Here is a 15,260-nt window from a genome sequence, read left to right on the forward strand (position 1 = left end):
TAAATTGTGAAGAAACATACAGTATTGGATTTGCCTAAAATGAAAGGGTCCAAGAAAAGTAAGCCACAAGGTAAACCACTCTCATATCCTTTTGGATTCAGATATAGGAGGAAGGCAGATACTTCTGAAAGATACTGAACCTAGACTACATATAAAGTATGTGTTTCTAGAACATGTTAATTTCTAGGATGAAAACAACCTCCTGACATGAACCACGCTAGATCTATTTGGACTACAGGGGACAAGCTTTATCTCATACTATTTTAATGTAAAAATTAAAATCACATTGTAACTTGCCAGCATCTTAGAGAAAATTTATGAGGCCTTTGTGCAAGACCTGTAAGTATATATAATGAAAACTTAGTGATGTTAAAATTGGGAGTTAACAAAGGACCCATTTTGCAATATGGTTTAGTCACTGGAATTACCAAAGGAAATTTTGTACCTTTACTCTAATTTTAAACAATCGTAACTATAATTGGAGAGTTTTCTTTTATCTGTGAGCATTGCAATGGAATAATGTGTTTGTAACTATCTACAAAGAGAGAAGACCATATTCCTAATCATTTCATCATAGGAGGTTCAGGTGAATCATTGCTAAGTTATTGCAGCTCTCTTTGATTTGTTAGTAAAGGATCCACACTCCTATATCCTGCAAACATGGCTGAGTAAAATCTCATGAGTGAGGCAGTCTTGATGCAAACTGCAACTGGCTCAGGAGCTCACCGAAGCCATTTCTTTCTTCAGCTCCCTTTACAGAATCACAGAATCACAGAGTCACCCGGGTTGGAAGGGACCTCAAGGATCATTTAGTTCCAACCCCCCTGCCTGGCAGGGCCACCAAACATACACATTTAGATCAGGTTGCCCAGGACCCCGTCCAACCTGGCCTTGAACACGTCCAAGGACGGGTTTACACAGCTCTTCAGTCTGTCATTTTCTTTCCAACTTCAGACCTCTAATCCTCTAGGTCTGTTAAGCTGGGATCCTGTCTGTGGAGGCTAACGTGCATCACTTCAAGAAATGCTTCTTCTCAATGATTGAAAACTCCAATTCTTATTCTGTGATCTGTCAAGTGTGTCAGCAGAAGTCTGTTCGCCTTGGTCTGGCTATATATCCTGAAATGAAAAAGCCATAAATAGCTGGTTCTCCATCAAAACTTACTGACTAAAGCTCATTTTTCTTAGACTGGAAAGCATCCTTCTATTTATTCCAAGATTTCACAGTTTTTGGTCACAGCTGAATTCAACCTGTGAGTAATTATGCAAATTCACCCTGAAAAAGTGTTTTTCTAGCACAAGGGAGTTAGGTATTTGCAAAGATGTTTAAGTTCCTTGACAGCTCTAGATTGTGAGTGCAAAGGGTAAGTTTGTTGGTAACTACCATGATAAGCAGAAATAAATATCTACCTGAAGACAAGGAAAGAGAAGCGTTGAAAGGCTTTTAATTTGTGCCTACCCTTTTAGCATGAATGTTAGCTGGTGATCAGCAAGTAATCACTTACACCTTGAAATGAGAAGAACGAAACCCATGGCATTGCAAGCTAATACCTGGGAAATGGGCATTGAGCACTGCTGGGAAGAAGCATGGTAATGAATTACCTATTACAAACTAGGTTCAAGGCAGCTAGAGGCAGCTTCTCAGAAATTATCTCAAATTGTTAGTGCCTACTAACTGTGTGACATTTTGAATTTACTCATTAAGAACCTGCCTTTTATTTACACTTTAAACAAGCACGATATTGGTTATGTGCTCACATTTGCTTTTCCTACCAGGAATACAAGGTGTTGTGGAGGCTTATCAGAGCTGCCTTCCAAAGCTGCAGCTCTACGGGCCAACAAACATTGCTCCCATTATCCAGAAGGTGGCAAAATCAGCTTCAGAGGAGACCAACACCAAGGAAGCCTCGGTAAGGGCATGATGCTTTGTTCTTGCACTGTCTTGTAGGCCAACACAACAAGATCTTTCAGTGTATATTAATAATGCCTTACCAGCTTTTACCAACTACGTGCACAGAAGTCACTTTCAGTCTGTGGCAGCTGGAGCAGTGTATCTAACCTTTACATCTTTGGTAGTCATGATTCCAATTCTTACCCCACTGTTCTGTTTCCAGTAACACACTCATGTCTTCACAGAGGAGATATAAATGGCAGGACTAGGGTTACAAAAATGCAGCCCTAACTTTCATTATGCAAGTAGATGAGTTCAGATGTTTCTCCACACAGACTACCTATTTTCAAGTATCTTGCAGAGACTGTACTGGAACTTTCTATTTTTGTCAGCTAGGTGTTTTGTTATGTTTTTTTCCCAACCATTCCTCTGCTACAGTAATAGTTTTCATTTTACTATTACGGACATGTAGTACTATGTGCCCTTTGGAAATAAGGAGACAAGTCTGTTAGCCTGCATCTGATAGATTCATGACAGATTTATTGGGCTGTAAGACTTAAACATGGATGGTGTGTAACATATCTCTACAAAATGGTTTAGGCTTACTTTTTTTCCTGTTTTTCAGACAGAATGGGAGAAAGTGAGATTAAGAGAACAAGAGAAAGTGTGTGAGAAAGTAGGTTTGAAACATCTACAAATGTAAAGCAGTGCTGTGGGAGTCAGGGATGTAACAGATAACTCAAATACTGCAGCAGAAAAATGCTCATGTATAGGAACAGAACAGAGATGCACATTGACATGCATCCCATTACCAGTTTGGAGCTTTCCCTCAGCCTCTCGTTAAGGCAGAATTTCCCAAACATTTCTTTTCATGACTCTGGGCTCATGATTGCCACTTCATTACAATTTGCAGTGTATTGATACTATTTAGAATCAGTCCTACAGTAGTGAATTGCTGTATTTGAATTTCCATACCCAGCTAATCTCGAGGTGGCTCATCCTGTTCCCACTGTTGTCTCTGAGCTATTATGTAGCATTTAATAGATTGCTTCATTTTTCTAAACCTAAGCTTCCCCGCTTTCTGTTTGCTTGAACATCAAATTAACTTGTAGCATGATTCTTCAAGATGAAGTTACCTCTCTGTGTATTTTGTTTTACTCGTGGTGGGAGGTGATGAACAGAAGTCTGTGTGAGTTTACATAGCTGTATATAAATAAACTGTAATGATGTTTTCTGTTGGTACTGCTTGTGCAGAGTGACCAAATTCTATGACCTGTTCAATTCTCTTATTAATGCACATTTGTTAAATGGCTCCAGCTGCCTAGCTATTCATAAAAGGCCCATGTGAGAGCTGCTTTTTCCCATTACCAACTGAAGATGTAATAGCCTATTTGATCCCAGTCCAGAGAGCCCTGGACTATTGGGAAAGAAATGACAAGCACAGAAAATTGCTTGCTCTCCTTTAGAGAATGAGTAAACCTAACAGCTGCATGTAAAGTGTTTGAAATGGATATTTTCCTTTTCTGCACATGCCCTGCCTCTTCTTAGGGACATCATCGCTCTGCAGAATACAGCAGACCTGCCATGGTGGGGTGCTTCTCCCACAGGTACCATTGGGTCACCCTGCAATTTGCAGATGGCTGCACCCATCCCACTTGCCTGGTAGCAAACCTCCTCTGCAAAGTGCTGTCATAACATCCCTGACACCTCTGCTACAAGCTCGTAATGCTTCAGTACCCCATTCCTTTCTGCCTCCCACTGGTTCCCAAGGGGAAGAAAATAATCAGAAACTGTCAGCAAAAGTGACTGTGCAGCAGATGGAAAATAAGGCTGGTGAGGATATCAGGACTCTTCCAGACTTCCCAGCCAAAGTCCTACTCTCTCTGCCCTAGCAGCTAGAACCCCTCTTTCCTTCACTGTGCATCCTTTGGCTCCCTCCAGGTCCAGGAAGTGATGTAAACTACAGCCAAGCTGCAGCAGAAGGAAAGTTAGCAACTGATGAGGTTTGGATGGGAAATGCACTTAACATTTGCATCATTATAATGGCTCTTTTCTCTTTTAAAAATCTGTGATTGACAGTTGTCAGAAAGAATTTTATACAGAAAAAAAAAAAGGCTTTGAAAGATGAACTAATGGTTTTTACTTCTTATCCAACAACTTCAGCAATATTTCATCTTGCTCATTCTAACGGATGGCGTCATCACAGACATGGCTGACACCAGGGAGGCCATTGTCCATGCCTCTCACCTTCCCATGTCAGTCATCATCGTCGGGGTGGGAAACGCCGATTTTAGTGACATGCAGATGCTGGATGGCGATGATGGGATCCTGAGATCTCCCAAGGGCGAGCCTGTGCTTCGAGACATTGTCCAGTTTGTGCCATTTAGGAACTTCAAACATGTAAGCTGACTTTTCCATCCATTCCGCTGAAGAGTGAATGTATAAACATGTAGTGTAGTCCCTGGGGCTAGGCTTAACATTGGTTGAAAAACGGTATATAAAGTATACAGTGTGTCAGTGGCATTATTATGTCAGAAATGAAATCAAAACAAATAAAAACAAATGCATAATGAAATGTTCTTCATGAGTGACATAGTTGGGAAAGAAGAGATAAGAAAATCCTTGTGCTTCTTGTGGTGCCCATCCTGATGTCCACTTCCTCTCTGATTTTAGTTTGCTTTTTCTTCCTGTCTTATTTTCCCTGAAATCTTCTTTCCATTCTGTTTTCATGCATTCTGTTAGGGCTGTTGTTTTGCATTCCCATATATGTACGCTGTCCCTTCACTTCCACAGAGAAATGAAACAGCCGCAGATTTGCACTCAGTGGTTTCCCCCAGGAGGCTGCTTACTTATTGACATTCAGATCCCTGAATTCTCAAAGTCAGAACAATCCACCCAGAGCATCCTGGTTGTCTGCAAACCTTTCCTCTAGTTCTGTACAAGAGCACAGCCAAGAAAGTGCTGCTACTAAGAGTTCCCTGTGCCTTCAGCCAGCTGTTCCCATGAAGCGCAGTGCGGTACAGGAGACACACTGGAGGAGGAGAGGTGACAGACCCAGCGCTGACTTGCCAAATTTGAAGTAATCCCTTGGCCATGTACTTTCCTCCTCAGTCACCTGTCGACATTGCAGCATCTGTCCCAGGGACATTTTCAGCACCTGAGTAGAGGCAGTGTTCACTCCAAGGGACAGTTCTTTCAGGGTCCTTTTCTCTATATGGAGGCAGGAATAGACATGGAATAGACACGGTTCATCAGTGATGCCAATTCCATTCTTTTCCCCCCTGTTTTTCCATCTTTCTCTACCCTCCTCCCCTCATTCCTTCTGTGATATTTAATCATTTTTCCTTACTACTTTTTCCTCGCCTTAGTCTAGAAGGATATCCTTGGTATTAAATTAGAGAATTCGTTTACCCTACAGTGTACCTGTTTCTCTTTCATCATGAAAGAGCCCTTCTCAAGCTGCTCTCATTCTCTTAGTTCTGGATTTGTCACACATAGGTTTTCAGTTCTGGGTTGGTTTTGGTCTGCATATGGATTTACACTGTTTACATTTCTTTAGTTTTTCTGGTCTTTTTGTTACTCCCCAAATACCTTCATTTTTATTATTCTTTTCTTCAGAGTTGTTCCTTTTTCTCTCTTCAAAATAAACTGTTGCCATGTTTCTCACGGGTGTGGACACCCTTCTTACTTTCACTAAATCCACTGACAAATAAGTGAAAGACTTGTTCCCTTTTTCCCTTTACCATTATGTAAAGAGTGTATCCTTGTATGATGACAAACCTCACTTTGTGCTATTAGGCCACGCTAAATGGTGGCAGGTTTGCCTCTGAATTGTAGAGACGTACATTTTGTGTTGACAGCTCTGCTCAGCCACCTATTAAGTATCTGCTGGAACAAAGTATGAGCACGACCTGCTCACAGTTCACAGTTCTCCTTCATCAGATAATCACAAGTGTGTGGTACTGTACCAGTCTGTTGTGAAAGTGTCAAGAGGCAAGTTATTTATGGACTGGTGCTAGACCTGCTTTCAATTAAAAAATGTTTCTGCAAGGAACTGGCAAATCCAGCTGCATTTGTTAAATTTAGTTTCACTTTGTGTCTTTATAACAAAGTTGAAATCACCCTTGATTGGATAGATTAACGCTGACGGTTGCAGCTCATCTTGGGCGCTGAATATTTTGTGCCTTATGTTCACTTTTGAGTGATTCTAAATGTTATTTTAATTGCAAGCATTGATCAAATGGCGAGTGTATCTTATTTTGAGCTGTTGTAGATTAACTACCCCAGTATTGGGAAAGGACAGCGATCTTAAAAAATCATCGCTCTCGTTAAATAGAGATATTTTTCTCCCCCTTTCTCTCAGTAATGGGGATAATATAGCTTTAGAGATAGATAATGTGTTTGCTATATCACAAATGCCAATATATCTTATACAACTTGATATTTAATCTGTGTATCATGATCTTTCAGCATTTCAACAAATGTCAGTGTAATGGATGAGTGCCCATAACAACAGCCACTACTGCTTGAATTTCTTTGTTGTGAAAGCACCCCAGATAATATCTCCCTGGACAAACTGATATTCACAGCCATCTTTCTTACTTACCCTCAGCATGAACAAAAGGCCATGCCTGTTCCATCAACTAGTGGAATAATTTATGATAATAGAAATGACTGTGATGTTTTGAATATTTTTTTTCCCACAGCAAATGCAGATTTAACCCAAAATGGGGTTTGTCAGATCACTTCTGATCACATACAAGAATTACTGTGAATCAACATATTACATTTTACAGCTTTAGGGAAAAGATGTGTTTGATTAAAAATCTCATCCCTTTTGTCAGTTTTTGTCTTTTTTTTTTTTTTTTAACCTTGTGTTTAGTTCTGCTACTTTGTATGTTCAACTCTTAAGTAGGGAAAAGAGAAAGTGAACGATTTCATTAGAAAGACTACATATCAAGTTTTATAAGGTTTGTAGATTTTTCCACTAAGTCATTTATTTATGCCTGAATCCATATTGCCTGTACTGCTGATGGAAGGAGGGATGTTATGGGATGTTATTTGTGAGCAATTATTTTTGTTGTGATAGAATAGTAAACCCAAACTCATTTTGAGTCAGACTAAACAATATTTTTTTCATTGCTTCAATTCTCAGGTCAGCCTGCAACTCAGAATCTCATATCTATTGAAGGAGATGAAAAACAACATTCCCAAAAACTGCCTCTATGAGAAAATCGAAATGAGGGAGAAGGGAATTCTAAAAATAACCTACAGATAAACTTATCAAATGAGAGGGATTCTGACTTAAGGGAAGGGTCTGATCCTTGGCAGCACTCGCACATACATTTAAGTCAGTTAGTTACAGTTATTCACATATCATAAACTTCACAGCCCCATTCGGTGTTTTACTGACTCAAGACCAGAGATATAAAGTTTTATTATTGGGGTTTAATCTTCTCCTACATGATGTCCTGTATCAAGAATACTTCGGTAAAGCATTAATCATAATTGTATTGATTCCTAGCAAATCTCTAGTTGCAGCTCCGCCTCAATCCATTCGCAGTGATACTACGAGCTGACTTTTCTGAGTTTAAAAAGCATGATGTATTTTCTGTGCACAACTTGGATGCAGCAAATAGATGGTATTGCACTTAGCATTGTGTTTAATTACAAAGCCTAATAACTGCAGCTTAATAACACCTGTCACAAACAAGTAGGGAAAGCATAGTTCTTCACCACTCCAAAGAGTAATGTTTTGCACTATGCACTGTAATTAAAGATTATGCATGGTAAAGCTGTAGAATGGAATCAGCAGTCATTTGTAATATACACCAATTATCATCAGAGGGGATTATTCTCTTGCTGCTGAGTGATCCGATTGTTGTGTGTTAGCCATCAGATGAGAACTATTCATCTGGAGGTGTTTCTTGCTAGGTTGCTCTTCAGGCATAGCATTTAAACAGTGGTGTAACAAAATGTTACAGCAGAACATTTGTGTACCATCTGTGTTAAGAGCCCAGTGAAGGTAACTTAAACAGTGCTGCTGAACTGGACTGGTTTTTAGCTTGGAAGCAGTTGGGTGTTTCTTAATTACACAAGTGCTGCTTTGCACCATCCCGAAGTGAGAGTGCTTCACCACACAACAGTGCTTGATGTACAGGTGGCCTGAACTGGCAAGAAATCACCCTTCACCATGTTTGGGGATGCTCCCTAGTAAAAAGAGCCCCAGGACCAACGGGCATCACCACCATGGTGAGGCAGCAGTGCAGACAACATGTGTGAGGCACAGGTAGCCTGTTGGCCTGTGGGCACAGCAGGCATAATCGCTTAAATCTCAGCAGAAGGCTCCTCACTTCTCATGCACACTGAGAGGTACAAGCACTACAGGGACAAGTAGCATCAGGAAAATGATACAGAGATGAGTGCTGGTCCCATGTTTAGACATGCAGACTATGTGTGTGATCCACAGAAGCTGGTGGCAAATGTCCCTGCCCAGCATCTTTAGGCACAGAGCAGAGGGGAGCTGTGCCTGTAGTGCTGGCCCAGCTTCCCCCACTCCCCGTTTTACCCTTTGTGTACAGTTGTATTTCAAGTAAAATAGCACAGAGGCAAGTTAAGGTACATGCAGCTTACCGCACTGGGAGGGAGATTTAAAAAACAGTAGCTCTCACTAGTAACATAGAGTCATTTGCCTGACTCCAAGGAGCATTTTCTGCTGATTTCACTGAGAACAGACAAGAACGGGCAACTGTGAAAGACTACGTAAAACAAACCGGTCCTGTTGCCTTGTAACATGTGGGAACAGCTGCTGTGCTGTCACACAAGGTGTGGGTTCTGCTTTGCCACTTTGTTTCTGCAGAATTGTTCCAGACTTTCACCCGCTCAGATATTTTGGCAAAAATGTCTCATTGTGGAAATACTGGTTCATTTTATTCATTACTAATCACATAAGTGACTCAAAATAGTTTTATTTATACTTTTTCTAGCACTATTATACTGTAATATTTGATAGTAGAATTTCTAATGCCCGTGGGTTTTCTACACCCCTGGGTTAGCATGCCTGAGGATAATTTACTGTGTACATCCTATGTGAGCCTAAATATAAGACTGAAAAAATAAGAATCCTACCTCATGAAAGAGAGCAGGGCAATAAGTCAGTGAGTACAGCTGCTTTGTGAAAAGCCAGGTTTGAATACTAGCTGAAAGCATTACAGACAGGGAGAAGGGACGTGTTCATTACTTTGGGAAGTAGTGCTTGGCGTGCAGAAAAAGAAATGTGATCCAGCCACCTGCTAAGGAGTTCCCCTGGATCAACTGAGCTGCAGTGTGTTGTACCTGGAGATAAGCACAGCAGATTAAACCTCTCAGACTGAACTTCAAGCATTTGCATTTTTTTCTGCATTTTTGAGGAAGGCTGATAGGGAGCAGAGTCGGGTAGGCTGAGTCACAGGATTTGGAGTCAGCTTTGATCCAAATACGTAGAAACAGCAAATCCAAAACATGGGGCAGGAGGGTACCTTTGGTTTGCATTGGGCTACAGGACACCAGTTCTATCAGTGATGGATACAGGGTCTGAAGAAAATCTCTGTAGCACGTGCAGGTTAATGGTTGCCCACAAAACATCCACAGGCCCCATAGGAGCACTGTCATGGTGCAAAGCAGCAATTGCCGTTGCTACTAGAGGGCAAAAGCCAGCGGCTGCCTCTGCATCTCAGGGATGTCACTTCTTATAGGACCTGTTTCTGGGTGATGCCCATCACTTGAATGTTGCAGGAAGAGCTTTAAAGCCTCCACAAAACCTGGGAATTAAACATTTTCAGACAATGATTTAGTTCCAATGGAAAAATATATATATATATACTTGAATTAAAAACTTCCCCAGCCCTTAAAACACAACACCAGCAGCTGAAGATCAGAGTAGTGATGAAGGCCTCCCATTACATGGATGTCCACCCACGTTCAGCAGGAAGTTCTGCAGGGTCCCTCAGTGAGTACTGGTGAATGTAGTCCTTGCAGAGCATTTCATCATGATATGGTGCTCTCTGAGCACAGTGAAGTTCAGGACAACAGTTGCCTCAGCCTTGAGCTTAGAAGAGTCCAAATGGATCTGAAAATATATAGATCACTCTTTGTCTTTGGCATACTTCTAAGTGGCCTTGTGTACATGCCCAGGCTGACCTACAAAATGAATTTCATAGTGCCACTCTGTACCATAAGTCTTGCCTTGATCTTGTGGCTCCAAAGCCTCTAAACCCGTGGCCCTTATAGCACAGAGACAGGTTAACATTTGTGTTTTCTACCATTTCCTGCAGGCCTCCCCAGCTGCTCTAGCAAAAAGCGTTTTGGCTGAAGTTCCAAACCAAGTCGTGGACTATTACAATGGCAAAGGGATAAAACCAAAATGTGTCTCAGAGTACGAGTCTTCCAGGACACTAGCTCCATGAACCTGCCTGCACTCTTTTACAGAATCAAATTAAAAAAAAAAAAAATTAAAAAAAAAGAAATGCTACTGTCTACAACTACTGTACTTAAAAATGAAACAAACAAAAAGAATAGCACGTTTTGGTGATTTTTAACTAAAATAACCTTCTTTTTTTTGTTTGTTCGGGTTGTTTTTTTTTTTGCATGTGTAGCCCAAAGGCTTAAATCTGTGTTATTGTTGAAACCTTTTTATGAGGAAAAAAAGTCCAGAAAAAAAGAGTGAACTCTTTCCATTACAGCATGTCTCCTTGAAATAAAAAGTTATCTGTATCTGTTTTTTATACAGGTTTGTTGAAATTTTGCTAAATTTCTTATCTTTACACTATAAAGCATTTTGAAATATTTATTGAGAGTCGATAGCCAAAATGTATTTGGTTTAATCTGCTATGAACTGAGAGATTTTTCAAAATGGCAGATGCATGAACTGTATTTTGCATGTTTAAAATAAAAACAACACAGTTTTGCAGTTGTTGTCTTTATTTCTCTCTCTGCCACAACGTCTTCATTTCTCTCGCTGCCTGCTTTCAACTTCTGTATTCCAACAAAGGGGTAATCAATTATTTCAAGAGATATCTAGTCCTGAGCATGGGCACTTCTACCATTACCAGTCTGTAATATGGGTACCCAAACATTCCCACTCAGTCTGTGGCCTGAGCAGAGACACAACGCTCACACAGAGCGTTCAGACCATAGCTGTGAACACATCTGGCTTGGAGGGCATCATGCATCAGGACTGCATGAAAAAAATATGCCCACGTAATCCAAACGATCTGGCTGGCTTTCCAGTGTGTTGGTTTTGGCTACCCAGATTTAGAACCTATGATGTTTGGGAATTCTTGTTTTGTTTCATTTTTGTTTTGTTTTGCTTTGTTTTTAATCTTGCACCCAGTATCCAACTTCGTGTGACACATTTTCTAAAAGAAATTTTGCATGGCCCGATTTTGTGGCAACTGAAAATTGATACTTGTCACACACAGCTGTTGTGTGCGATAGAAGAACTGATTTCATATCAAAAAAATACATAAGAGAACAAACAAGAACACATTAGCAGTGGATTGATTTTTTCTATTGGAATATTAAAACATATTCACCAATGAAGAAATTAGATCAGTGTTATTCTTAGTGTTTGAATTTTGGCTTCTTCATTTGCTAGAAGACAATAGAGAAATACGTAACTTGCTCAAAGTTAAGGATGATGTTTGACCAAAAATAACTTTGTGTGGGACTGTCCAAAGGGCATAGCATTGGATGAGCAGTGCTCCCACTGAAGTGAATACATTTGTGTTGTGAGTCCCAGAAGAAGCCATTTGGGGCCAGTGTTGAATATTCTGGGAAATCTCACCTGTAAGCAGGCTTCTTTGGTTTTAGACACACATATTTTTCAGTTTGCAGGTAATGTAGAACTGTAATTCCTTTGTTCTCATTTAGAAGTAAACTTCCATGAGATCGGCTTTGATTGATTTTGTACCATAAAATGAAGGCCACAGGATAGCCAAGACATAGGGCTGACTTCCCAGCACATTCAGTTCTGCTCCATCCCACAGAGCAACCTCTCACACTTCCTAATGAAGATTTCTTCAAGTGATCAGGTATTGAACAGCAGCCAGTTTTACGTGGTAAAATGTATAAACTGTGTGAAGATGACCCAACTGATAGATCTCAAATCAGAGCTGCTCCACCAAGTTATCTAAGACACCTGTAGCTTCATATTCCTATTTCCCCCTCTTTTCCTTCCCACTTCTCAGAAGGAGTATTTCTCCACTGTTAAAGCACACGGCTGAAAAATCAATGGATCAATGTTCTTTGCTCCTCTATGATATTATTTTGTAATCTTGGGAACACTGTTTAATTTTTCTGTGCCTCAGATTCCTCGTCTGCAAAATGAAGATCACTGCTGTGAATTCACAAACATCTCATAATGGTACTGGGGGATTTTTGTATTTGAAATGTGTTTTGAGATCCTCAGAGCCATGATGGTGCTCTTGTAACATTAAAAATATGACTTTACCTGGCCACGGACTCAGAGATGCAAATGGCAGCTGAAGAGGGGCCAGCCTTTTTCTTTATTGTTTGCCACACTGAAGGAAAGGAAAACAAGTTTCCAGCAAGAAAATACAGAAATAAGATAAACAGTTCTGGCACATATGATCCCTCACTAAATGATTTATGGAGTGTTCACAGTTGCATGGAATCGAGGATTTACAGCTTGTCCTTAGCAAAGGTGTTACAAGGAGCATCTATAATGCAGCATCACACGTGGTTTAGGTGGTTACTGTATGCTGAGCTATGTAACTCACCAGGCATAACTCACCAGTCATCTTCATGTATGTACTTGGTCTACCTAAGTGTCTGAAGACAATCATAGCTGCTACACATCTTTCTGTTTACTTCACATGATCCAGATCAGAATGCTGTCAAAACCAAAACATCACCAGTGGGGACAGATCTGCAGTTGTGCACCAGCCCCCAAGGTATTTGAAAGAACACCTTCATGGTATTGAAAGCTCAGTTGGAAATCTCCCTCCATCTACTCGAATTCCAGCAAATAAGCGTGCATAATAATGATGGAATCACAGAATGGTTTGGGTTGGAAGGGACCTTAAAGCTCACTCAGATCCAGCCCCCTGCTGTGGGCAGGGCTGCCACCCACTGGATCAGGCTGCCCAGGGCCCGATCCAACCCAACCTTCAGAATCTCCAGGGATTTCCTGGAAAAGAAATGAAGAAATGAAAGAATTTTCAGTGTCCCAGCTGATACAGTGCAATATGATGGTATTGGCTTTGTGCAGAGTAGTATCATTAAATATATGAATATATCAGTGAAATGATACTTAGGGTTTAGCAAGGCCCTTCTGCCCTTAGGCTAAGCTGCTGTCATTTCTCTTGTAGATATTAAATTTCTACTGGTTTTATGGATCATTTTAAATTCTGAAAACTACTTTATTATAAATTATATCTTGCCCCTTCGAGGTAATTGATAGTCTTCACTGCCTACTGTAATTCTGCATCCATTCCTATTGCCTCTTCAATCCAATACCCAGAAGTCCCAGAATATTCAAGGTATTCATCATCCCTATTAGCCCAGAAATATATTAATTTCTCTAATTCTTGAGCTAGAAATGGAGATGAGTTATATTTTTAGTTATGTAGGGTAAACTAAATCTACTAATGAAAAAATTGCTAATACACTGCTAATTGCTTACTTATGTAAGGTAAAAATCTACCTGTAAAACCCTCACTGTAATCAGCAATATTGTGTTATACAGCATTTGATGAAAGAGTCCACAGGCATGTAAGAAAATGAAATGACAATAATTGTGCCTCTTTAAAACATCTTCTAATTTAATTTGCAAATATAAAGGCACACAGCTGATGACAGCTGAGAGGTTCCAAGTTTCATCACTTTGAGTCATTCTGAGTGCAGGGGAGATCACTGGTCCTACCTAAGGCTTGCTTTAGGTCACAGAGATGATATGGCAACAAGTGCTCAGGTGGAAGGCCCCTGACTCCTAGCAGATGTACCTGATAGCTCTGCAGATCTCCATCACTCACCTGCATCCCTTGGGTATATGTACATGGGGTACTGGGATGAAAGGGTATCCAGCTCACTGAGCCTTACTACGATATTGCAGTAAGATGTTTGCTGACAAGACAAAACAGAGCTGCCTCCTTCAGCACGGCTCCCCAGCCACACAAGTTTACACCGGAAGGAACCTGACTGGTTGTTCAGAGTGAACTTTCTCACCTGACATTATAAGACTTGCAGTCACCCTGCAAGATCCCCAAAACATACAAGTGAAATCTAGCTGCCTTCTCCCTTGTGAAGATTGCAGGTTCAAAAGTATTGCTTTCATTCATAGAATCACTGAATCATGAAGGCTGGAAAAGATGTATAAGATCACCTAGTCCAACAGGCAGTCTACCCTCGCCATGCCCACTGACCACGTCCCTCAGTGCCACATCCACACGGTTCTTGAGCACTTCCAAGGACGGTGACTGCACCACCTCCCTGAGCAGCCTGTTTTGCTCTCTCTGAGAAGAATTTCTTCCTAATACCCAACCTGAACATCCCCTGATGCAACTTGAGCCATTGCCTTTCATCCTATCACTGGTACCTGGGAGAAGAAGCTGATCCCCACCTCACCACACCTCCTTTCAGGCAGCTGTAGAGAGCAATCAGGTCTCCCCTGAGCCTCCCCTTCTCCAGACTGAACAATCCCAGCTCCCTCATCCCACAGTTCAGGCCCCAGCACTTGGTCATGTTAATCCCCGATCATGCATTTTTATGGACTACTCAAGGCAGCAGGCAGTTATTTTGCAATAGGCCTTGTTTCTTTCCTTTCCTTCTCCAAAAAACTGCTAACCATTAATACAGCCGTGCAAATATGTTTCACTGCTGTGAAACAGGCAGTTCTTGTCCCATGGATTCCTGGGTATACAGTTTGCAATCTGACTGCTGCAGCCCCTCACCGAAGCACCAAGCTGCAGTAGCAACGCTGGCTGGTGCCCAGACAGCCCTCTTCTCTGGCTGTAGGCAGGCCCCATGACGGACGCATCACTTCATCCTGCTGGGTGCCTTGGCTCCGCATCTGTGAAATGGGGATAAGTGGCATCGCACTACTTGCCGCACGGTGTTCAGAAGTTGGGAATTACCAAGTTGGGATCCGTGCTTCCCCATGCACAGCAGTCCTGTGAGGGTAGGGATCCCGGGACACGTTACCTCACAGAAGCGCGGGAGGTGAACGTGAGGCCGAGGCACACGTGTGGAAGCTGCGGGCAGCTTTGTGAACATTCAGGCATCGACACACACACCCGTCCCACAGAGCGGCAAACAAAACGGAAGAAAACAAAACGCAGAAGCAGAGGGTGACTTCGGCCGCCCGCACTGCT

At 41.4% G+C, this 15,260-nt stretch overlaps 1 protein-coding gene across 2 annotated transcripts in view; it reads left to right on the forward strand.

Annotated features, from left to right (window-relative positions):
• Positions 1–10,418, forward strand: part of CPNE4 (copine 4) — a 214,328-nt gene extending 203,910 nt beyond the window's left edge. For both annotated transcript variants that reach the window (XM_042888597.1, XM_042888598.1), the window contains exons 14-16: positions 1,776–1,909; positions 4,054–4,290; positions 10,203–10,418. In XM_042888597.1, the coding sequence (XP_042744531.1) occupies positions 1,776–1,909; positions 4,054–4,290; positions 10,203–10,334 (503 nt within the window). In that variant the 3' untranslated portion in view covers positions 10,335–10,418. The remainder of the gene's footprint in view (positions 1–1,775; positions 1,910–4,053; positions 4,291–10,202) is intronic.
• The last annotated feature ends 4,842 nt before the right edge of the window (positions 10,419–15,260 follow it).

This window comes from Lagopus leucura, unplaced genomic scaffold, assembly GCF_019238085.1.
Source record: "Lagopus leucura isolate 7727_CA_CO unplaced genomic scaffold, USGS_WTPT01 Super-Scaffold_100157, whole genome shotgun sequence".
Taxonomy (NCBI): domain Eukaryota; kingdom Metazoa; phylum Chordata; class Aves; order Galliformes; family Phasianidae; genus Lagopus; species Lagopus leucura.